At 41.7% G+C, this 23,849-nt stretch overlaps 1 protein-coding gene across 1 annotated transcript; it reads left to right on the top strand.

Annotated features, from left to right (window-relative positions):
- The first annotated feature begins 5,659 nt into the window (after window positions 1-5,659).
- On the top strand, window positions 5,660-22,171 carry srgn (serglycin). Its single transcript, XM_084325132.1, has 4 exons — window positions 5,660-5,873; window positions 14,616-14,757; window positions 17,469-17,674; window positions 22,020-22,171. Exons 1-4 carry the CDS (start codon window positions 5,804-5,806, stop codon window positions 22,088-22,090), a joined length of 489 nt encoding a protein of 162 aa, XP_084181258.1. The 5' UTR covers window positions 5,660-5,803; the 3' UTR covers window positions 22,091-22,171.
- Window positions 22,172-23,849: the final 1,678 nt, after the last annotated feature.

The following is a 23,849-nucleotide window of genomic DNA, read 5'->3' as shown; positions in this document are numbered from 1 at the left end:
TCACCACCCCAACAACAGCCTGTTCATGCTGCTGAGGTCAGGCTGTGCGTAGACGCCTGCGAACACCAGCTACTAGGACAGAGAGACTTCGGCTCAGCTTCTTCCCCCAGGCCATCAGAGCCTTGAACACTGAACTCTCCAGCTCCACACACAAGCACACATAAGCACACACACGACACACACACTGTACACGCTCACACACTAGCAACCACTTTAACATGAGCAAGCACACACTCATGCTGCACACGCTCACACTTATGGCCACTTTACAAAAGGAAAGGTCACTTTAAGAATAGTATAGTATAACTTGAGATTGTATAATATAGCATGTACATAAAGACCCAGTGCCTCATCCGTAGCTAACAGTGTATTGCACTACCACAGGACCTAGCATGTCCTACCATGCTCTGTAAATAACTCATGTACATATACCGATATGCCCTACTTTGATTACTTGTTTTATTGCACAATGTCGTTCTATTGGATTCTATTATATATTATTACTAGTATTATGCACATTGTTGCGGGCAAGACCACCCGCATTTCATTGTATACTCGTATGCCGTGACAAATAAAACTCTTGACTTGACTTGACTTGATGAAAGAACGTGTGAGGATGCACTTCTCTGGGGGAGGACGACGACTGTAAACTACTAACGATACAATCATAGTTAACCAGCACCTGCTAACGGGTGTGACCCTTTAGCTCAGTTGGTTAGTGCGGCCGCTTGTGGATCCACTGGGTTACGATAGTTAAGTAGTTATAAGTAGTTAAATAATATTTAAATAGTTAAGTTATATAAATATAAATAATGTATAAATAGTTCATAATATATAATAATAATTTATCCTGTTAACTGTTTGTGGTCTGTGTGATTTTTTTTTAAATTGTACAATAAAGCATTATTCCTTCAGTCCGCTGGGTCTGTGTTGCTCCTGCTACCCTAAGGTAATTGTTGCGTCTGGGTGGATTTACCCATATTACTCCGGTAAAAGTTAAAGTCACCCACCACACCCCTGTGTGTATGTGTGTGTGGAGGGGGGTGTATTATAGAACTGGAGGAAGGATGGCAATATGGCCGCCCATTCATTTCAACGTAAGATGCTCACCCAGCGTATACACTGGTATACGGAGGCCTCTATAGGTTCAGCTGAGGAAGACATAAGGTCCTCCAGCTCATAGAACATGCAAGGTACATGTCTCACAGCTGATAGATATAGGCTGTCTGCTCTGCTTGTACTAGTCAACTTCACCAGCTGATAGATAGATGCTGTCTCCGTGTACTCATCAACTTCACCAAGTTAGGGCTCTGGGTGACTTTTCAAAATAAAGTCATGATAAAAAAAAAGTACATAATTTATAAAGTTTGTTGAAGGTATCTTCTTAATTTCTTTCTGGGCCAGAGGGGATTGAGCTGTATTACCACCATTTACTTGTGTATCTGACTGCGTGTGCAGGGTTGTGCGTAGACAAATGTGTCATTTCCTGTGGCTGTGGGAAGATGATATGACCACTTCCTGCTGCTTCTCACAGCTCTGTCAGCTAAAAACAACGATAAGATACTGCGTCATGCAGTCCAAATCACTCTCTCTCTGCCTGTCTCTGTCTATCTCTCTATCTGTCTGCCTCTCCCTCTGTCTGTTTGTCTGTCTGTCTCTGTTTCTCTATCTGTCTGTCTACGTTTCTCTGTCTCTGTCTTATTTTTTGTTATTATTTTCCACACACCTCCATGGAGATCAGAGACAAGCGGCACGGTGGTGTAGTGGTTAACACTGTCGCCTCACAGCAAGAAGGTCCAGGGTTCGATTCCCGCTTGGGGACCAGGTTTCCGCGTTGCCAGGTACCCAGGTGGGGTATCTCCCGGGCCTTTCTGTGTGGAGTTTGTATGTTCTCCCCATGCTCGCAAGGGTTTCCCCCCCCCCCCGATAAGATAAACCCAATAGAAAAACATGCGCAACAGATCGCTGACGCTTTTGCGTCCTTGACGAAGACGGGCAGGAGCACTTGGATTGGTGAGGTCCCCGGGCGCGGTACCTCGCCGACGCCCCGTCTGCTCCCGGCTGCCCTTGGGGGGAAGGACGACGGGATGGGTTAAGCGCAGAGCTCAATCGCATCGGCGACTGAGAAAAAGACAATGCATGTGTGTGTGTGTCACCCATTGCATGTCCCATGTCGTTGCATGCAGAATAAAGACATCTCTAAAGAGGTCCTGCATTATTATTATACAATATAAAGTCATGGTAATAAAGACATGTTAAACTGTGCGTGTGTGCATGCGTGTGTGTGTGTGCGTGCGTGTGTGCATGCGTGTGTGTGTGTGCGTGAGTGTGTATGTGTGTACTTTGTAACAGTTTAGAGCAGGGGTAGGCAACCCTAGGCACGCGTGCCTGCATAGGCACGCGGGGGCATTTGCATAGGCACAGGGGGCAGCAGTAAAAAAAAAAAAAAAAAGAATTATAATTTTTATTTTTCTTTGCTTTGAAATATTATAGTAAAATATTTTGCACTGTTGTCGCATTTATCTTGTTGAAATCCTCCCACAGGTTCTTTTTACTACCACATATTTAATTGAGACCCTTTATTTGTTTATTATTTCAATTTAGCTGGAAATACATTGCTACATCATTCAGTAACATTTGCAGAGCCTTATAACAAACACATTATTACGGCCACCATTGTGACCAGTGGGATTAATCAACACATTTTATAATTTATTTTTCTATTTCATTGAACATTGCACATGTTAAAAGCCATTTTTTTTACTCAAAATGTGAGTATTACAAAGTCAACTTGTGTTCTTAAAACAATGACAATAAACATAGTTTTATTAAGTTGAAATAATGTGGTTGTGTACTTATTTTTCTGTTAACTTATTATGGATTGAAAACTGAAAACCTTAATGCACAGTAACTGAACTCAATATTTTTAAGTTCTGGTAACTTATTATTATTATTTTTTTTACAGTGTAGTCTTGCGATCAATCAAAACTTATTTACACGATATACCTCACATTCACCCTCCATTCACATCCTGGTGTTCTCCATTAGGCCTGTAGGTGGAGCTATGACAGCACACGTACAGTACACACACCGATGGTGTGTGATGTGTCCAAAAATGAATGGGCAAATGTGAGTGAAATGGTCGCACTGTATGCAGCTGTTTGTCTGCATTGCATCCCCCCCCCCAACTCAGATTTAGGGTTGATACAACCATCATAATAATATTGTTAATAATAACAATAACAATAATGATGTAATAATGTAAAAATTATCATTAAAAATACCTGATTATGAGAAAAAAAAATTACGATGCATGGAATATTGTTGAGGCACACTAGTTACAACTATATTTCAAACAGGCACTCCATGTCAAAAAGGTTGCTGACCCCTGGTTTAGAGGCTAGGTGAGATGGGTGTAAGGTTAGTCGCTCACTCTTCTCTCCATCTCTGTCTCTCTCTCTATAGGAGTGTAGTATTTATAAATAGAAGCACCTCAGTCTGTCTGATAACCACTCCACTAATATTTAACCTTAATATTTAAGCTGTGACACACACACACTTTCAATACTTTATCTTAATCCACAGATCATAGATCACACATCAAATAATCCGATATTATGAGGCTAAGTGCTTTTGAGGACACCTTTCTCTCTCTCCCTCTGTCTGTCTCTGGATTGGTCCCCGGGGCGCGGTACCTCGCCGACGCCCCCATCTGCTCAGTGCTCCCGGCTGCTTGAAGCCTTTTTACAACGCATGCGCGTTTCCGGGTTCCCGTTTTGCGCTCTGATTGGCCAGGTCATGTGACTGGATAGACCAGTAGCGTGGTTGGGGTGGAGCTGGACTCCCTAGCGAGGGTGGCGGAGAGGATGAACCTTGCTAAGCTCCAGGCCATCAGGGAAAACCCCTCCCACCCACTATACACAGACTTGGCTGACAGGAGGAGCATGTTATAGGCTCACACTACCTAAATGCAGCACTGAACGGCACAGGAAGTCCTTCATTCCCACAGCCATCAGACTATACAATGCATCACTGTGCCTCACTGCATCACTGAGCACAGAGCGGCAGTTACCATCTTTCTGGACTCTTCATTTCTAAACAGCACTGTGCAATATTACACCTACTGTAGACTTCAGTATATTTTTACTGTATTTATTTACTGTATCTTTTATTCTATTTTTATTCTATTTCATTTTATTCTATTCTTATGCCATTTGTTTTGTTATTCTTATTTGTGACTTGTTCTGTCTAAATGTTTAATGTTGAGTGATTTGCAGTGTCAAATTTCCCTCAGGATAATACATTTTTATTCTATTCTATATCTTTGAAAAGTCTCCATTTATTCAACACTTCTGAATTCACTGACAAACTGAACTGAACTGACAAAAATAAGGTGCATAAAAAAGCAAACAAAATTCCTCCACAGGCTACTCACCATCATTAGTAGAGCGGCAAGCGGCGTTTGGGGACAGAGTGAAATCTTCTTAAAACACTGCCCCTCCACTCATTCCTGAACTTTTTTGTTAAGTCCTTCTCAAATGCCAACTGAATTAAATTGGCCTTGCGTCGATGAAGCATACTAAGGCGATGTTCTGTAAAGAAGTTCTTCAACGAATTCTCACAGAGTGCCGTGCTAGCTTCATTAGTGTTGTTGTTGACACCAGTGCCCACTAGGGCTGTCCCCGACTAAGGATTTGGATAGTCGAATTTGATTGACCAAAAAAATTAAAAAATTATAATTTTTTTTTACCAGGGTGGGCACAGCTGACTCAGTGGGCGGGCCCGGCCCCCTAATGCCCGCCCATGGCGCCGGCTCTGGAGCACGGGGAGAACATGCAAACTCCACACAGAAGGGCCTGGGAGATACCCCACCTGGGTACCTGGCAACATGGAAACCTGGTCCCCAAGTGGGAATCGAACCATGGACCAATGTACAGTTTCTACGTCAAATGTATATACTCCCTTTTCTTGACTCCTTCTGTATCACAAACAGTACTGTATTTGCAAATCTGGTATGTCATAAATGTATAGATGTAGCAGTACTGTCTATCTGTATGTCATGTATGTCATATATGTCCTGATGAATTGAAAATGGGGGACCCTGATGTAAACAAGACGAAAGTCTTTCTCTGGTCTGCATCCCCTTAACAATTGTGTGTATTGAGCCGTACTGTATTGTACCCATTCTGCAATCTGTTAATAAAGTTTTCAATCAATCAATCAATCAATCAAGCAATCAATCAATCAATCAACCTTCTTGCTGTGAGGCGACAGTGTTAACCATAACCACTACACCACCGTGCCTCCCTCCTCTTCCCCTTCCTCTCCTACTCGCCTTACCTCTCCTCCCATCTCCTCTTCCCCTTCCTCTCCTCCCATCTCCTCTCCCCCTTGCATCCTCCCATCTCCCCTTCTCTCTCCTCTCCTCCCCAACACTAGTTGGGCCAACAGTATATGGAATTCTGGACTAAATCATATCTAACAATTAAAATATTATGATTGGGCTCCCTGGGACTAGATCTGATCAGATATCTGTCTTTGGTCAAATATGTATGAATTGGGTGTTCTTGGGAACTCCCGAACTTTCCACTATGAAGGTTGAAACGTCTAACTCAAGACACCAGGAACCAATGAGACGCAGAGGGGCTGAGCCTTTTACTGTCTATAGCAGACCGACTGAAACAGTTCAGAGAGAATATTCTCACAAGACAAGATAAGAGATAACATAATACAACACAACAGCGCTCCGCACGATTTCTACTTTAGAAATTTACTTTTTGTTCGTTTTATTTTTTCCTTTTTGATGATGATGTCGTTGAAGACGAAGCTGGTGTGTCTGGCTGTGCTCTGCCTCGCCTTAGATAACGGCCTCGGTAAGTCATTAATAGGCCTAATAACCACACGTTTCCCGCTTTGTGACGCATTGTTAAACAACATTATTTACGAATAAGTAAACAAAAACTAAACGACACGTAGGCTATTATAATCTCTAGTAAAGTAAACTTTTTGCGCGTCTCAGGGACCCACAAATTACTCTCACATAGTCGTATAAGCTCGGAAACTGCCATGGAAATAGATATCGCCTTTATTACCCGACGTGGTTTCTTGTCTGGGTACATATTGTACCGTGAGTCACGTGACACTTCCAGCCCGCCGCCCGGAATGTATAAGTTTCACACTTTCGTGTGACGTTTAGGTTGAGAGACGGGAACTATCCGCCTGAGTTTGGGCTTCAGGTAATCAGGTGCTAAGGATCATTAATATTAACAAACAATAGCCTAATTTGCAGGCCTATCGCTTTTTAAAAACAAGGGTTATAAAGTGATCTAAAAAGCCACCGTGCTAAACATAAAAAAAAACGTTTAAAACGACTTTTAAACAGAATATTCAGTCCAGATTATGTCTATCTAATGAACTATATAAATTAGGCGATAGCATAATGGGTTAGAAAAAAAGAAAAGGAAAAAAAAGTTAGGCTGTATAGTTTATTGACAGTGGTTTATGCCGAGGCGGCTGGAGGTGAGATGAGTGTTTTGACTATAGAAGCCACTTTAGATGATGACAGCTTCTGCTAAATGACTATTGTTGAGTGGAATGTTGTCAGCAGTTTCTGTGGGTGTAGGTGTGAGAGAGAGAGAGAGAGAGAGAGAGAGAGAGAGAGAGAGAGAGAGAGAGAGAGAGAGAGAGAGGGAGAGGGAGAGGGAGAGAGAGAGAGAGAGAGAGAGAGAGAGAGAGAGAGAGAGAGAGAGAGAGAGAGAGAGAGAGAGAGGGAGAGAGGGAGAGAGGGAGAGAGGGAGGGAGGGAGGGAGGGAGGGAGGGAGGGAGAGAGAGAGAGAGAGAAGTTGAGGGATACCTGCAACGGCTAAATAACTCCAATGATGGTGTATTTTAGGTGTGAAATTGCTTCATTGCTTCTCAACAAAATGCACACACACACACACACCTACACACACACACACACACACGCACACACACACACACACACACACACACACACACACAAAAGATGGCGAGTATTTATTTCCCCCCAGTCTAGTCAGGCTCTTGGCCATTTGGCTGCTGACCCGCAGGAATGAGATCAGGGGTGTTGGTCCTACAGATCCAGCGTCAATATTGAGAGGAATGGTCTCTTGGAGTACATGATATTTCTCTCTGAGGCACGCTATTGATATGCAGGGAGCCTATGATATTGGTTACCCAGTCTGGTCCTGTCACACTGAGGGAAACATCTGTTCAGTGTCGGGGAGTAGCTTCAATCAATCACATTTATTTATATAGCACATTTAGACATGGCACTTGTCAACCAAAGTGCTTCACATAGCTAAGAACAAAGAAAAGTGCTAAAGTATAGAATAAACAGAAAATAAAAACAACCAACGGCATGGAAACAAAACAACACGTCAACACGCGAGGCGAGAGTCAGAGTGAGTCAGGGAAGGCCAGGCGGTGTAGGTGGGTTTTGAGTTTCGATTTAAAAGACTCGATGGAGGGGGCAGATTTTATGGACATGGGGATGCTGTTCCAGAGGGCAGGGGCTGCGACAGCAAAATCATGCCCCCCCCCCCCCCCCCCCCTAGACTTGAAATTGGACCTACGGGTGGTTAAGAGACCCTTGTCAGCCCATCTGAGGGCCCTGACGTTGGTATAGGATAGGGGGTGAGGAGGTCTGCTAAGTAAGCAGGGGCTTTACCATTAAGGGCTTTGTAGACCAATAGGAGGACCTTGAAATCTATTCTGTAGCGCACCGGGAGCCAGTGGAGGGAGGCAAGTACAGGGGTGATGTGAGCTCTCTTCCGGGTACCTGTGAGCAGTCTAGCGGCAGCGTTTTGGGGCAGTTGTAGACGGGCTATGGTGGATTTATTAAGCCCCAGCCCCAGGTACAGGGAGTTACAGTAGTCTAAGCGTGAAGATATGAAGGCGTCAATTACTCTTTCCAGGTCTGAGGGGGAGAGAATGGCCTTGATTCTGGGCCTGGTATGGACCGGAGCTGGAAAAAACACCCCTTCGCCACAGAGTTTACCTGCCTATTGAAAGAAAACTCGAGGTCAAAGAGCACGCCCAGGTTTTTTACGAAGGGCTTGACTAGGGGAGACAGGTTACCCACGCTGCTGGCAATGACACTGGTTTGGTTTGGGGGCCGAAAAGGAGGATTTCACACTTTGACTGATTGAGCTGTAGGAAATTGTGTGCCATCCAGCATTTGATGTAGTCTAGGCAGGATCGAAGACTGTCAAGATTGGTTATATTGTTCACAACTTCACAGCTTCACAACATGTAATTAAGGGGAGACACTGCAGGTGAATAGGGTAAAAAAATTAACTAATAGATATCACAATGAAACTTCCCCAGTTGATTACTTATATTAAGACGAGACTTTTTTGTATTACAAGTTTTCTGAAATTGTATGTTTAAATATGCAAATTAGGCATGATCTACTTAAATATGCACTAATTTGCATATAATTCCAGGACAGAAATCTGAACATTGGATAAAGCCATTTTCAAAATTATAGTTTCATTTTGTTGACATATTAGAGCCAAAGGTTATTACAGAGGGGATTTTGGATATCTCTTTTTATCACTCCATAAATCAGAAAATACTCCATTCAGTCCATTTTTATGGTAAAATTCCATATTTCGCCATGTTTTTAGGAATAAAATGTGATATAAATCAGGGTATGAATGCGATATCAACAAACCCTTCTGTAAATACCTTCAGAACATAGATATGAATAGAACTGGAAGGTTTGGTGTATGTGAGTGCTACTGAAGTGGAGATGTCTGGCTCAGAGTATGAGGAAAAACTCTTAAAACTCATTTTTGGGAAAACGCCTTCAAAGTTCTGTATTGTAAAATGCCATACTTTTTTTTTAAACCGATATTTACAAACACAATACCTAATCAAACCATTAGTAATAGACAACCTAAACACATGCCTGATAACTGAATAATAATAATAATGATGTTATTGAACTGAACAGAACTACACACACGCTACAAACAGTGTAGTACAGTGTAGTACCCCATAATAAGCAAAAAATATTTGAATAGATATCACTATGAAACTTTCCCAATTTGTTATGTACATATAAACTAAGAACAAATATATTGCAAGTTTTCTGAAATTTATGTTTATATATGCAAATGAGGCACTTCCCCATTAAATATGTGCACATTTATGGATGCAATAAGGCAAAATGATGTAAAATAAACAACTAAATGTGTGTTATTGACGTTTTATTGTCACTAGTTTCATAGAAGACATGTTTAGGAAGCAAAATATAACAAAATCTCAAAATCAACAAAAAAAGTATATTTGACTATTCACCTGCAGTGTCTCGCCTTAAACTAGTAGTTCATTCAGCTACATTTTGCAGTAACCTGTTAGTAGTTCAGCTACATTCAAATGATTGTAATTGTTTTTATTATTATTTTTCTTTTTATTATCTTTTTCCCCCTCCTTTTTTCCGATTTTTCTCCCATCCCACTGTTAGTCGTTATGCCAATTCCCAACCCCCTTCCTGGTCGTTGCGCACCCCCCCCCCCCTACTGTTGGTCCGGGAGGCCGGAGACTGTCACATGCTTTCCTCCGACACATGTGCAGCCAGCCGGCAGCCAGCCTGGCAGCGCAGACTCTCACCGGGAGAGTGTAACATGTGTGGAAGGTCACACTACCTCCCTCCAGATCCTTCCCTTGCTGAGCAGGCACCCCGACCGAACTGTAGGAGTCGCTGTTTACAACGACCAGGACCCACCCACCAGCTTTCCCACCCCTAACACTGCCAATTGTGTTAGTATGAGCGACCAGCCAAGCTGGTAGCAACGCCGAGAGCTGGGCTCGAACCCAGCGTCTCCAGCATTGGTGGCGTGCGCCTTGCCCACTACACCACCTAGCCGCCCTATGATTGTAATTGTTAATAACTTTTTTTGTTGCTATTTTGCGTAGGGATGGGTACCGAATTAAGTACTTTTAAAGGTACCTACCTTAACTTTTAATTTTTTTGTAATATATATATATATTTTTGCTTTTTTTTTCACATCAACGTTCACACGCACAATATACGCTTACCTAGGATTTGACTTGATTCAACAACAAAGCAGTTGGGGAAATGACAAGCCGAAAACGGTCGAAAGTGTGGTTATTTGAAGTTTGGATTTTTTTTTTCACAACTGAGGTAGGTAGATTACATTTTTAGAGACTAAAGTACAGAAAAAAGGTACCGTTGGGTACCGGTATCGGTTCAAATGTGAAAGGTACCCAACCCTAATTTTGCGGTGTAGTTAACTATTGGAAGGAACAAGAACTTTGAGAGACGGTTCATGTGTCTAATTCTGCTCTGACAACTAACCAGAGCCATAGTTCAGACCATGATCAAGTTTGTAAATGGTCTAAAAGGTGTACGTTTTAACTGCTAAGATTGTGCAAGGCACATACAACAGAAAGCTACAGTACATTTCTGTGTCTTTTTTTCCTTTGAAGAACCTAGATTGTGGTATTGGGTGTTGCTTCACTTTAAAATGAGAATTGTGCACTCTGGAATGAACACAATTGAGTGGTATATTATTATATATAATTACATTAGTATAACATTACATATGTTTCTTTTCTTCTTTTTACAAAGTATATAGTTTAGAATACTTTTTTGAAGAAACTTTAGTAAACCAAACGATATTTCAACTTCTTCCAGTGTGAAGTAATTGGTAGCTTGCAATATGCTTTCAGAGGAGCTTCCTCAATATTGCATCTCTTCTAGCTCTCTCTGAGACACACATACATGCAGACATTAATATCTCTCTGAGACACACATACATGTAGACATTAATATCTCTCTGAGACACACATACATGTAGACATTAATATCTCTCTCTGAGACACACATACATGTAGACATTAATATCTCTCTCTGAGACACACATACATGTAGACATTAATATCTCTGAGACACACATACATGTAGACATTAATATCTCTCTCTGAGACACACATACATGTAGACATTAATATCTCTCTCTGAGACACACATACATGTAGACATTAATATCTCTCTCTGAGACACACATACATGCAGCCATTAATATCTCTCTGAGACACACATACATGTAGACATTAATATCTCTCTCTGAGACACACATACATGTAGATATTAATATCTCTCTCTGAGACACACATACATGTAGACATTAATATCTTTCTCTGAGACACACGTACATGTAGACATTAATATCTCTCTGAGACACACATACATGTAGACATTAATATCTCTCTCTGAGACACACATACATGTAAACATTAATATCTCTCTGAGACACACATACATGTAGACATTAATATCTCTCTGAGACACACATACATGTAGACATTAATATCTCTGAGACACACATACATGTAGACATTAATATCTCTCTGAGACACACATACATGTAGACATTAATATCTCTCTGAGACACACATACATGTAGACATTAATATCTCTCTCTGAGACACACATACATGTAGACATTAATATCTCTCTGAGACACACGTACATGTAGACATTAATATCTCTCTCTGAGACACACATACATGTAGACATTAATATCTCTCTCTGAGACACACATACATGTAGACATTAATATCTCTCTGAGACACACATACATGTAAACATTAATATCTCTCTCTGAGACACACATACATGTAGACATTAATATCTCTGAGACACACATACATGTAGACATTAATATCTCTCTCTGAGACACACATACATGTAGACATTAATATCTCTCTGAGACACACGTACATGTAGACATTAATATCTCTCTCTGAGACACACATACATGTAGACATTAATATCTCTCTGAGACACACATACATGTAGACATTATATCTCTCTCTGAGACACACATACATGTAGACATTAATATCTCTCTGAGACACACATACATGTAGACATTAATATCTCTCTCTGAGACACACATACATGTAGACATTAATATCTCTCTCTGAGACACACATACATGTAGACATTAATATCTCTCTGAGACACACATACATGTAGACATTAATATCTCTCTCTGAGACACACATACATGTAGACATTAATATCTCTCTGAGACACACATACATGTAGACATTAATATCTCTCTGAGACACACATACATGTAGACATTAATATCTCTCTGAGACACACGTACATGTAGACATTAATATCTCTCTCTGAGACACACATACATGTAGACATTAATATCTCTCTGAGACACACGTACATGTAGACATTAATATCTCTCTGAGACACACATACATGTAGACATTAATATCTCTCTCTGAGACACACATACATGTAGACATTAATATCTCTCTGAGACACACATACATGTAGACATTAATATCTCTCTCTGAGACACACATACATGTAGACATTAATATCTCTCTCTGAGACACACATACATGTAGACATTAATATCTCTGAGACACACATACATGTAAACATTTCACCAGAGTCCTCAGAGCGCAGTGTCAGACATGTGTGGTGATCCTGGAACAGGTAGGGGGGTTCAGTGCCTTGCTCATGGTCATATTGGCTGTTGCAAGGGTTGTTGCAAACCCATGACCTTCTGGTTACATAACAGTTTCTCTACCCACCAGGCCAGGAGAGAAGGTTCATTATTGATGTAAAACAGATGTTGTAACTGATGTAACTGACTTACTCAACTCTGTTACAATGGCTCTCATATGGGATTCAAACTAGCAACTGTCTGTAGCCTACCCTCCACTCATGTAAATCACTTGGGAGAAGTGTTTTATTTTCACAACTGAATAATCAAACTATGTAGAGTATGTAGAGATGAATGAATGATTTTATTTCGGTCTTATTTTACAAAGCATATAGTCCTAGATGTAGAGGAGTACTAGATGTAGAGTATGTACTGTCGATGTAGAGTATGTAGAGTATCTTCACCCACGACTGCACTCCTATACATGGCAGCAACACTACGAAGTTTGCAGACGACACAACAATTGGTGGTAGTGGTGGGCCTCATCAAAAACAACAATGAGTCAAAAGTACTGTAGAGGGTGGTGAAAACTGCCCAATGCATCACTGGTTCATCACTCCCTCACAAATGGTGTCTGAGGAAGGCACGCAGCATTGTCAAGGACACCTCTCATCCCAATCATGGACTGGTTGCCCTCCAGGAGGCGCTACAGGAACCTCCGCTCCAAGTCAAGCAGACTCAGGAACAGCTTCTTTCCCTCAGCTGTTGTCTCCCTGAACTCTGTGCCACGTTGACAGCCCCCCCCCCCCCCCCTCCCATACCATATAAACTCTGAACTCTGACTCCATTGCCTACACTTTAGTCTAGGCTCTGTTACCCATACTGTACAACTCTGAACTCTGTTGCCTATACTCAATTTATACTGTACCTACCTACTGCTTTCACTGTCTACAACTGCCCTACACTGTAATAATTTTTATTGAACATCTAACACATCCTGAGAAAATAAAGTGTATTATCTAACCAGATACCAAGGTATTTATAAGAGGTGACTATATCCAGAACTGAGCGATTAGTTGTGATGTTTCCAGGAGGGACAACAGATAATTTTCCAAACCACATAACTTTAGTTTTAGATGTGTTCAAAATGAGGTTAAGACTAGAGAAGGCAGGGGGCGGCTAGGTGGTGTAGTGGGCAAGGCGCTCGCCACCAATGCAGGAGATGCTGGGTTCGAGCCCAGCTCTCCGCATTGCTATCAGCTTGGCTGGTCGTTCATACTAACACAATTGGCAGTGTTAGGGGTGGGAAAGCTGATAGGTGGGGATCAGACGTTGTGGACAGCGACTCCTACAGGTCGGTTGGTGCGCCTGCGCAGCAGAATCAGGAAGCGACGGGGGCGGCGTGTCCCTCCCACGCAGACCCCCGCCGCTGAGAGATCGCGCTGTGCTGCTTCCTCGAGTACCGGAGGGGACACGTGATGTAAGGCTTCGTCCACATTACAGCCGGCTTGTGGGAGGCATGGTCTAACAGCGTTCGAGACAGGGGAGGGTAGAATTGGACGATACGAAAATTGGGATGGGAGAAAAATAGAAAATGGGAGAAAAAAGTAGAAAAAAAAAAGACTAGAGAAGGCAGCCTGTATGTGTATACTATTGAAGCTGTCTTGAAGAGAAAACTGTCATCTTGAATGCTTGAAATGTCTACTATACTAACAATGTTATTTTATGTATAGAGAGAACAATGTGGGGGCAAGAATGGAGCCTTGGGGTACACCTTTAGTGACAGATAAGGGCTGCGACAAGTGGTGTTCTGATTTAACACACTGGCTTCTAGATAGTTGGAGAACCAGGCTAAGGAATGGTGGTTAACACCAATGTTACCAAATCTGTCTCTGATAACTGTATCAAATGCTTTTACAAGACCAATAGAAATTGCTGCACAATGTTGTTTGGATGTCGAACATGGACTGACTGACTGACTCTCTCTCTCTCTCTCTCTCTCTCTCTCTCTCTCTCTCTCTCTCTCTCTCTCTCTCTCTCTCTCTCTCTCTCTCTCTCTCTCTCTCTATCTCTCTCTCTCTCTCTCTCTCTCCCTCTCTATCTCTCTCTCTCTCCCTCTCTCTCTCTCTCTCTCTTTCCTTTTAGGTGCTCCTACCAAAGCCAGGTATATGTTTGTCCGTTGTACTCCTAATGGAGACCAGTCTAACTGTGTGACCCACAGGAGTCCAGCCATAGAACTGAACCCAGATCTGCCATCAAGACTGCCTGCCTCTACCGCACAATATATGTATGTACTGTACTTACCCATCAAATATACACACAATACAAGTATATATGTATAAATCTCATAGAAATAATCTGACCAATAATAAACCACATAAAACAATCTGACAAACTCCACAACTCTACAGAGAGAGTCCATAAGCCAACAACTCTACAGAGAAAGCCCATATGAGCCCACAATTATACAGAGAGAGCCCATATAAGCCCACAATTCTACAACAAGAGCTTCTACAATTCTACAGAAATAGCCTCTATAAAGCCCACAACTCTATAGAGAGCCTCTGTAAGCCCAGAGCTCTACATAGAGAGCTTCTATCAGTGTTGGGAAAGTTCACTTTCTACATGAACTAGTTCAGTTCACAGTTCACAATTTTTTAAATGAACTAGTTCAGTTCATAGTTCATAATTCAAATTTTTTAACTAAAGTTCATGGTTTCAAAAATGAACTAATTTATAGTTTAGGCTATAGTTCTTTAAAAAAAAATTAAATGTATTGTTTTTTTCAAAGATTTTTCACGTACAGTTACTTACATTACAAAAACACACATTGGGACAAGGGGGGGGGGGGGGGGGGTTCCTCCAGTTCATCTATGCCATCATCCACACCATAAGCAAGCAAAAACAAAACAAAAAGGAAAGCAAACCAAGACAGGCACTGTACAGTATTGCACTTGCCTCGAGCCCATTCACATGTAGACATACATATATTTATTTTTTTCTATCCTAGGTCTGTCCATACAATGGGGCATTGGGCCTTTAGAAGGATCCGAGAAATTTCAGCAGGAAAATAGTCTAATAGTGGGGCCCACACCTCCTGAAAGGAAGCGTTGTTGCCTCTATGCATTGCACAGAGTCTTTCATGGGGTAGCACACCGAAGATCTCTCTATACCACATTTGTATAGAGATGGAGGCTTATCCTTAATCCAGTTTATCAGAATGCATTTCCGGGCTGAAAGTAGAAGTTTATCAAGTTTGAATTGTAAGGGTGTAAAATGAATTTCCTTTGATGGGAGTCCCACTAAGAAAGCTCCCGGATCCTTCTTTATTTTCACCTTGAAAATGTCGCTTAACTCACGTGCCACTTGGCCCCAGAACCTGGATAAACACTTACATTCCCAAAAGTAGTGATAGTAGGTACCCAGATCTGTTTGACATTTCGAACATAAAGGAGATATTGAACGGTCCATTTAGTTAGTTCTTTTTTCAATACGTTGCTGCAAGCTATTATTTGTAAAAATGATTGAACCACAGACAGCAATCGGAATACTGGCATTTCCATAACGCTTTGCTGCCGCCCATTCAGTCCACAATAGTAGCAGCTGCAGCTTTCATCTCTACAGTATATGTTCAAAAACATGAGGAAAAACTTTGCTTGAATTGTCTTTATTATGAAAACAAAAACAGGATGTTTGCTTATTCTCAATGTGCCGTTTAAGGTTTGCTGTCGACGTCGTCGATGTACGGACTTTCTTCTTCAAACTGGGTGGACAAAATTTACAGACAAACGTTAGATTCTTTCCATCTGAGTCAGTACTGACTTTAACGTTAAACTCTTTTAAATGCTCATACGCCGACGTCGTAGAGGTAGAGTCTGACTCTGAGCATTATTTTGAAGCCTGTTTACTGTGTGTTTTAACTGGGTTTTCGGCTGAAAGGCATATGAAATCGGGCACACCTTTGAACGCCGTTATAATAGAGTGCTGAGAATGAACGCACTTTTGAACGCCGTTATACAGCGCTGAGAATGAACGCGTTCTCAATTACGTTCATTTAGCGGATATACAGTACGTTCAGTTCACGTTTGCCCAAAATACGAACGCGTTCATGAACGATGATCGTTCATTGAACACGTTCAGGTACATCACTGGCTTCTATAAACCCACAATTCTACAGAGAACACCTATACACCCACAACATTACAGACATCACCTCTATAAGCCCACAAATCTACAGAGCACCTATATAAGCCCACAACTCTACAGAGAGAGCCTCTATTAAGCCCACACCTTTACAGAAAGCCAATATAAGCCCACAACTCTACAGAGAGAGCTTCTATAAGCCCACAACTCTACAGAGAGAGCCTCTATTAAGCCCACACCTTTACAGAAAGCCAATATAAGCCCACACCTTTACAGAGAGAGCCTCTATAAGCCCACAACTCTACAGAGAGAGCCTCTATAAGTCCATGGCTCTACAGAGAGAGCCTCTATAAGTCCATGGCTCTACAGAGAGAGCCTCTATAAGCCCACAACTCTACAGAAATCCCCTATGAGCCCACATCTCCCCGACCCTCGTTAACAGATAATATTGAAAGTCCAGTTGAAGTGTCACTCTCATCAGAACCACCTCCCTTCCCCTCCCCCTTTCCTCCGCCATCCTCGCTCCCTCCTTCCCTCCTCCTTCCCTCCTCCTCCCCTCTCCCCCCTCCCTCCCTTGTGGCCGACCATGAGCAGGAAGCCAGCGGGAAGTGTTGATAGGAAGTGGGCTGGGCCCACTGGCTCCATTGTTCTGTATCATGTTTGGATTCCCCCTGCCAAGATGGAACTCTGGACTGATTCTCAGGGTGGGGGGGGGGGGGGGGGGGCACTGGACTGGTTCTTCTGACACCGCTGGCTCCTGTGCACAAACACTGAAGACATTGGGAGATCAGTGCCTTGCTCAAAAGAATTGTTGAGGGAGGTGGATTAATTACTCACTTCTTCCTGTGATCCCAGGGAGGCGGAGCCTGTGCTGCAGGAGGAGGAGCCAGAGAGAGAAGAGGAGGAGTTTCCTCCCATTGTGTTTACTGAAGAAGGTTCAGGTGTTTCTGAGGAAGGTTCTGGGGTGGAACCACCATTCCTGGCAGACCAAGCCTTTGTGACCGAACCGGGCGCCGGCTCTGGAGATGCCTGGCTGGAGGGCAACATAATGCTGAACCAAGGTGATTAAATCTATAGTCTATATAGCTCTACACGGATATCTAGATACATACATATATTATCTATAGCTCTACACAGGCATCTAGATACATAGATATATAGTTTATAGCTCTACACAAGCATCTAGATACATACATATAGACTATAGCTCTACACAGGTATCTAGATACATAGATATATAGTTTATAGCTCTACACAAGCATCTAGATACATACATATAGACTATAGCTCTACACAGGTATCTAGATACATACATATAGACTATAGCTCTACACAGGTATCTAGATACATGTTACCAATTTTTCTCTATGCAAATTTTTTTCTATTACAAAGTTATTCATTCTGACAATTTGACAGTCTGTTGACAGCAAACACGCTAGTGTTGCTAGAGAGCTAACAGGCTAACATTGCTACCAACCTCCTCCAATGTACAGTTTCTACGTAAAATGTATATACACTCTTTTATGGACACTTTTTGTATCACAAACAGTACTGTATTTGCAAATCTGGTATGTCATAATAAATGTATAGATGTAGCAGTACTGTCTATCTGTATGTCGTGCAGGGGCGGACCTTCCTACAGGCGATATAGGCGGTCGCCTAGAGCGCCACCCAAAGGGGGGCGCAAAAAAAAAATATATTTTTAATTTTTTTTTCTCTGTGCAGTTTTGACGCCCCCCTCTATATCCGCAACCATTATTTTTACATTAAAAAAATTCTAACATAAGGGAAAATTTGCCAAAAATCTCAAACGGTCGGTCGGTCTGAGCCTCAGCTTTAGGTGTTCACAGTCAGAACATGCTAGAGCGCTGTGCATTGATGGGTATCGGTCAAGTGTTTATAGAATTGAGCGTTGAGGAAAGAAAGACTAACGTTAGAGAACTATGAAGAGGCAAAAGCCATCCGGCCATCCAGTTTAAAAAGAGAAGAAAAGAAGAAGACGAGAAACGTGCCAAGGTGAAAGGTATGCAATTTTGTACAACTTCCAAGACCTGCCACACCAAGAGCTGATGAAGCAAGCAGAGGCACTTGTACACACCTTAAACCATGGAGGGCAGACCCGGCGCCATGGGCGGGCATTAGGGGGCCGGGCCCGCCCACTGAGTCAGCTGTGCCCACCCTGGTAATTTTTTTTTTTTTTTTTTTTAAATCAAAGTCGACTCCAAATCCTTAGTCGGGGACAGCCCTAGTGGGCACTGATGTCAACAACAACACTACTGAAGCTAGCACGGCACTCTGTGAGAATTCGTTTTCTACCCTCAAGAACGTCTTTACAGAACATCGCCTTAGTATGCTTCATCGACCAAGGCCAATTTAATTCAGTTGGCATTTGAGAAGGATTTAACAAAAAAGTTCAGGAATGAGTGGAGGGGCAGTGTTTTAATAAGATTTCACTCTGTCCCCAAACGCCGCTTGCCGCTCTACTAATGATGGTGAGTAGCCTGTGGAGGAATTTTGTTTGCTTTTTTATGCACCTTATTTTTGTCAGTTCAGTTCAGTTTGTCAGTGAATTCAGAAGTGTTGGATAAATGGAGACTTTTCAAAGATATAGAATAGAATAGAATAGAAATGTATTATCCTGAGGGAAATTTTACACTGCAAATCACTCAACATTAAACATTTAGACAGAACAAGTCACGAATAAGAATAACAAAACAAATGGCCTAAGAATAGAATAAAATGAAATAGAATAAAAATAGAATAAAAGATACAGTAAATAAATACAGTAAAAATATACTGAAGTCTACAGTAGGTGTAATATTGCACAGTGCTGTTTAAAAAGTAAGAGTCCAAGAAGATGGTAACTGCCGCTCTGTGCTCAGTGATGCAGTGAGGCACAGTGATGCATTGTATAGTCTGATGGCTGTCAGAATGAAGGACTTCCTGTGCCGTTCAGTGCTGCATTTAGGTAGTGTGAGCCTATAACATGCTCCTCCTGTCAGCCAAGTCTGTGTATAGTGGGTGGGAGGGGTTTTCCCTGATGGCCTGGAGCTTAGCAAGGTTCCTCCTCTCCGCCACCCTCGCTAGAGTCCAGCTCCACCCCAACCACGGTACTGGCCTTCCTGACCATCTTATCCAGCCTGTTTGTGTACCCTGCTCTCAGTCCGCTGCCCCAGCAGGTCTGTTATATATATCCGTTCAGTCTGTTTTTGTATAAGTGAATGTTCTTAAGATAGAGAGAAATTAGATTTTTCAATTGCCTCTCTGCTGTTTAGTTCAGCACCGTGGGCAGCGCCAAGCAAGCCACAGCGCCGTTGTCCCAGCTGAAACATATAAAAGGGAACTTATGTTGAAAAACCATTGTGCCCCCCCGAGAACATTTTATGCCCCCCCACTAATTTGTTTCTGCAGCCTGGTCTGCAATGGAGGGCAATCTGATTTGGATGGGAAGGAGCTGGCTCAGGAGTTGGACAATTTGATGTGATTGATGACTTTGCAGCGAGGAAGGCCAGAAGGATTGCACTGTAAATGGAAACCAGTAGGAGCTACAGGCTAACCTTGAAGTGTGATGATAGGGAGTGGAATGTAAATAGTTCTTTAGACAAAGTGAATTTGTAATTTTTATTTATTTGTTTGTATATTTAGCATATTATATTTTGATTATATATGTGTAACATATTTTGAAATTTTATTTATTTATTGTTTGTTGTTATTATTATTATTATTATTATTATTATTATTATTATTATTATTATTATTATTATTATTATTATTATTATTATTATTATTATTATTATTATTGTATGTTAGCTAAGTTGTTTATTTGTTTTAATTCTTTTGTGTGCATTTTACATTTATTCTTAGCTCTTGTTCTTGCTTGTAAAAATTATAGGTGCAGTACTTTACTGTATAACTGTTAACCCTTTCACTGCCACACGACGGAGGGTTAACCCTTTCCTATCACACAACCGACAGTCGTGAAAGGGTTAACCTTCTGTGTATTGTCGCAGTGAAAAGGGTTAACCGGTTGGTAGCGCTGCGATGTTTTGATTTTGGGGGGGGGGGGGGCTCAGACCGACCGACCGTTTTAGATTTGTGGCTCATTTTCCCTTATGTTAGAATTTCTTTTATGTAAAAATAATGGTTGCCGATATAGAGGGGTGCGCCAAAACTGCGCAGAGCAAAAAAAAATAAAAAAAATCTTTTTCTTTTGGGGGGGGGGGGGGGGGGGGGGGGGCGGCGCAGTGGTGAATCTCGCCTAGGGCGCCAAATGTGCTAGGTCCGCCCCTGATGTCGTGTGTGTCATATATGTTATGATGAATTGAAAATGGGGGACCCTGATGTAAACAAGACGAAAGTCTTTCTCTGGTCTGCATCCCCTTAACAATTGTATGTATTGAGCTGTACTGTACCCTACTGTACCCATTCTGAAATCTGTTCATACAAATTTCAATCAATCAATCAAACCAGTCTCTTTTTATGCCTGTTAGCTGATAGCGTTACAAAGTTATTAATTCAGACTATTTTACAGTCGTTGACAGTGCCGCTTGCTAAATAAATGGGGATTATGTTTATGTAGATCAGGGGTCAGCAACCTTTTTGACATGGAGTGCCTGTTTGAAATATAGTTGTAACTAGTGTGCCTCAACAATATTCCATGCATCGTAATTTTTTTTCTCATAATCAGGTCTTTTTAATGAACATTTTTACATTATTACATCATTATTGTTATTGTTATTATTAACAATATTATTATGATGGTTGTATCAACCCTAAATCTGAGTTAGGGGGGGGGATGCAATTCAGACAAACAGCTGCATACAGTGCAACCATTTCACTCACATTTGCTTATTCATTACTAATAAGTATACACAACCACATTATTTCAACCTAATAAAACTATGTTTATTGTCATTGTTTTAAGAACACAAGTTGACTTGGTAATACTCACATTTTGAGTAAAAAAAATGGCTTTTAACATGTGCAATGTTCAATGAAATAGAAAAATAAATAATAAAATGTGTTGATTAATCCCACTGGTCACAACGGTGACCGTAATAATGTTTGTTATAAGGCTCTGCAAATGTTACTGAATGATGTAGCAATGTATTTCCAGCTAAATTGAAATAATAAACAAATAAAGGGTCTCAATTAAATATGTGGTAGTAAAAAGAACCTGTGGGAGGATTTCAACAAGATAAATGCGACAACAGTGCAAAATATTTCACTATAATATTTCAAAGCAAAAAAAAAAAGATTTTTATTTTTTATTTTTATTTTTTTTACTGCTGCCCCCTGTGCCTATGCAAATGCCCTCGCGTGCCTATGCATGGGTTGCCTACCCCTGATGTAGATATACATGGAGAGGAAAGGCTAGTCTGACCTTTTCTTGTTTACTGCTACTAGGAGAGATGGGGCTGGTTGAAGAGGCCACACCAGCTGCAGAGGAGCTCAAAGAAGATCATCTATTGCTGTAGTCTCAGCAATCTCTCTCTCTCTCTCTCTCTCTCTCTCTCTCTCTCTCTCTCTCTCTCTCTCTCTCTCTCTCTCTCTCTCTCTCTCTCTCTCTCTCTCTCTCTCTCTCTCTCTCTCTCTCTCTCTCTCTCTCTCTTCTCTCCCTCTCTCTTTTTCCACACACACACACACACACACACACACACACACACACACACACACACACACACACACACACACACACACACACACACACACACACACACACACACACACACACACACACACACACACACACACACACACACACACACACGCACGCAGGGCCTAATCTGTATGACAACCGCTTCATTCAAAGAAAATATTTTACAATAATTAACAAGTGAAACAGATAATTGAGTAATCTCTTTCAGATGCACATTGAAGGTTTGTATATTTTAATGTAGGTAATCTGGTGCCATTAGATTGTACTGGAACATCTCCACTGAGCCACCGGCAATAGGCTGACCCCCCTTACCTTAACCTTAACCCTAACCTCAAGCTCACGTCCCACCTTAAGGGGGAGGTTGTATCAGGGGGTTGAATTAGGGGTTGAATCAGGTATCAACTCAGGGGGGTGTATCAGGTATCAGGGGGTTGTATCAGGTATCAGGGGGTTGTATCAGGTATCAGGGGGTTGTATCAGGTATCAGGGGGTTGTATCAGGTATCAGGGGGTTGTATCAGGGGGTTGTATCAGGTATCAGGGGGTTGTATCAGGGGGTTGTATCAGGTATCAGGGGGTTGTATCAGGGGGGTGTATCAGGTATCAGGGGGTTGTATCAGGTATCAGGGGGTTGTATCAGGGGGGTGTATCAGGTATCAGGGGGTTGTATCAGGTATCAGGGGGTTGTATCAGGTATCAGGGGGTTGTATCAGGTATCAGGGGGTTGTATCAGGTATCAGGGGGTTGTATCAGGGGGTTGTATCAGGGGGTTGTATCAGGTATCAGGGGGTTGTATCAGGGGGGTGTATCAGGTATCAGGGGGTTGTATCAGGTATCAGGGGGTTGTATCAGGGGGGTGTATCAGGTATCAGGGGGTTGTATCAGGTATCAGGGGGTTGTATCAGGTATCAGGGGGTTGTATCAGTCGGTTGTATCAGAGCTGGGTGTTTAGGGACCTGGGACCAAATCACAGTGATAACCTGGTGGGATAGAAAGAAGTAATGTACCAGGAGAAACCATCAGAATGCTGCTGGTGGATCAGTACCTCCAGAGCAGGAGTTACCAATCTGTACAAGTTTCAGGTTAAGTGTTTAAAAAAATATAATATAAATCTGGAGTATGCCTCTTTAATCCTTTCAGATGTACGTCTTTTGAATTCCTTTTTCTTGGAATACCATCTTGTAATTCTAGAACTCCATAGCTCTCAGTGACCCCTATTATATCATCATTCGATTTAAAAATTCTATCTCACATTTGAGATTGTACACCTGAAAGGGTTAATATACATGTTAGAGTTCATCCTCTTTTGAATATGCTTTTCTAACAGTATCAGACCAGTGACTGATGCTCTGCTGCCTGCGTCCATGTTGGGTGAAGATCTGCACGGTTGAAAAGAGGAACCTCACAAGTCCAAAGCCTTTCTGTTAATATATGTATCTCTCTGGGCTGAAGCTCAGTGTTTGCAAGGTTTTCTGAAAATAAAATTAAGACTAAAACTAGACGTAAATAAATAGATATTTGAGCAAACTGAAATAAAAGTGTAAACTAAAGGTGATGTAAAAACGACATGTCTCTTGG

Source organism: Notolepis coatsorum (assembly GCF_963971535.1).
Source record: "Notolepis coatsorum genome assembly, chromosome: 1".
NCBI lineage: Eukaryota > Metazoa > Chordata > Actinopteri > Aulopiformes > Paralepididae > Notolepis > Notolepis coatsorum.
The sequence above is the reverse complement of the archived record's forward strand: the minus strand, read 5'-3'. Positions and strand labels throughout refer to the sequence as shown.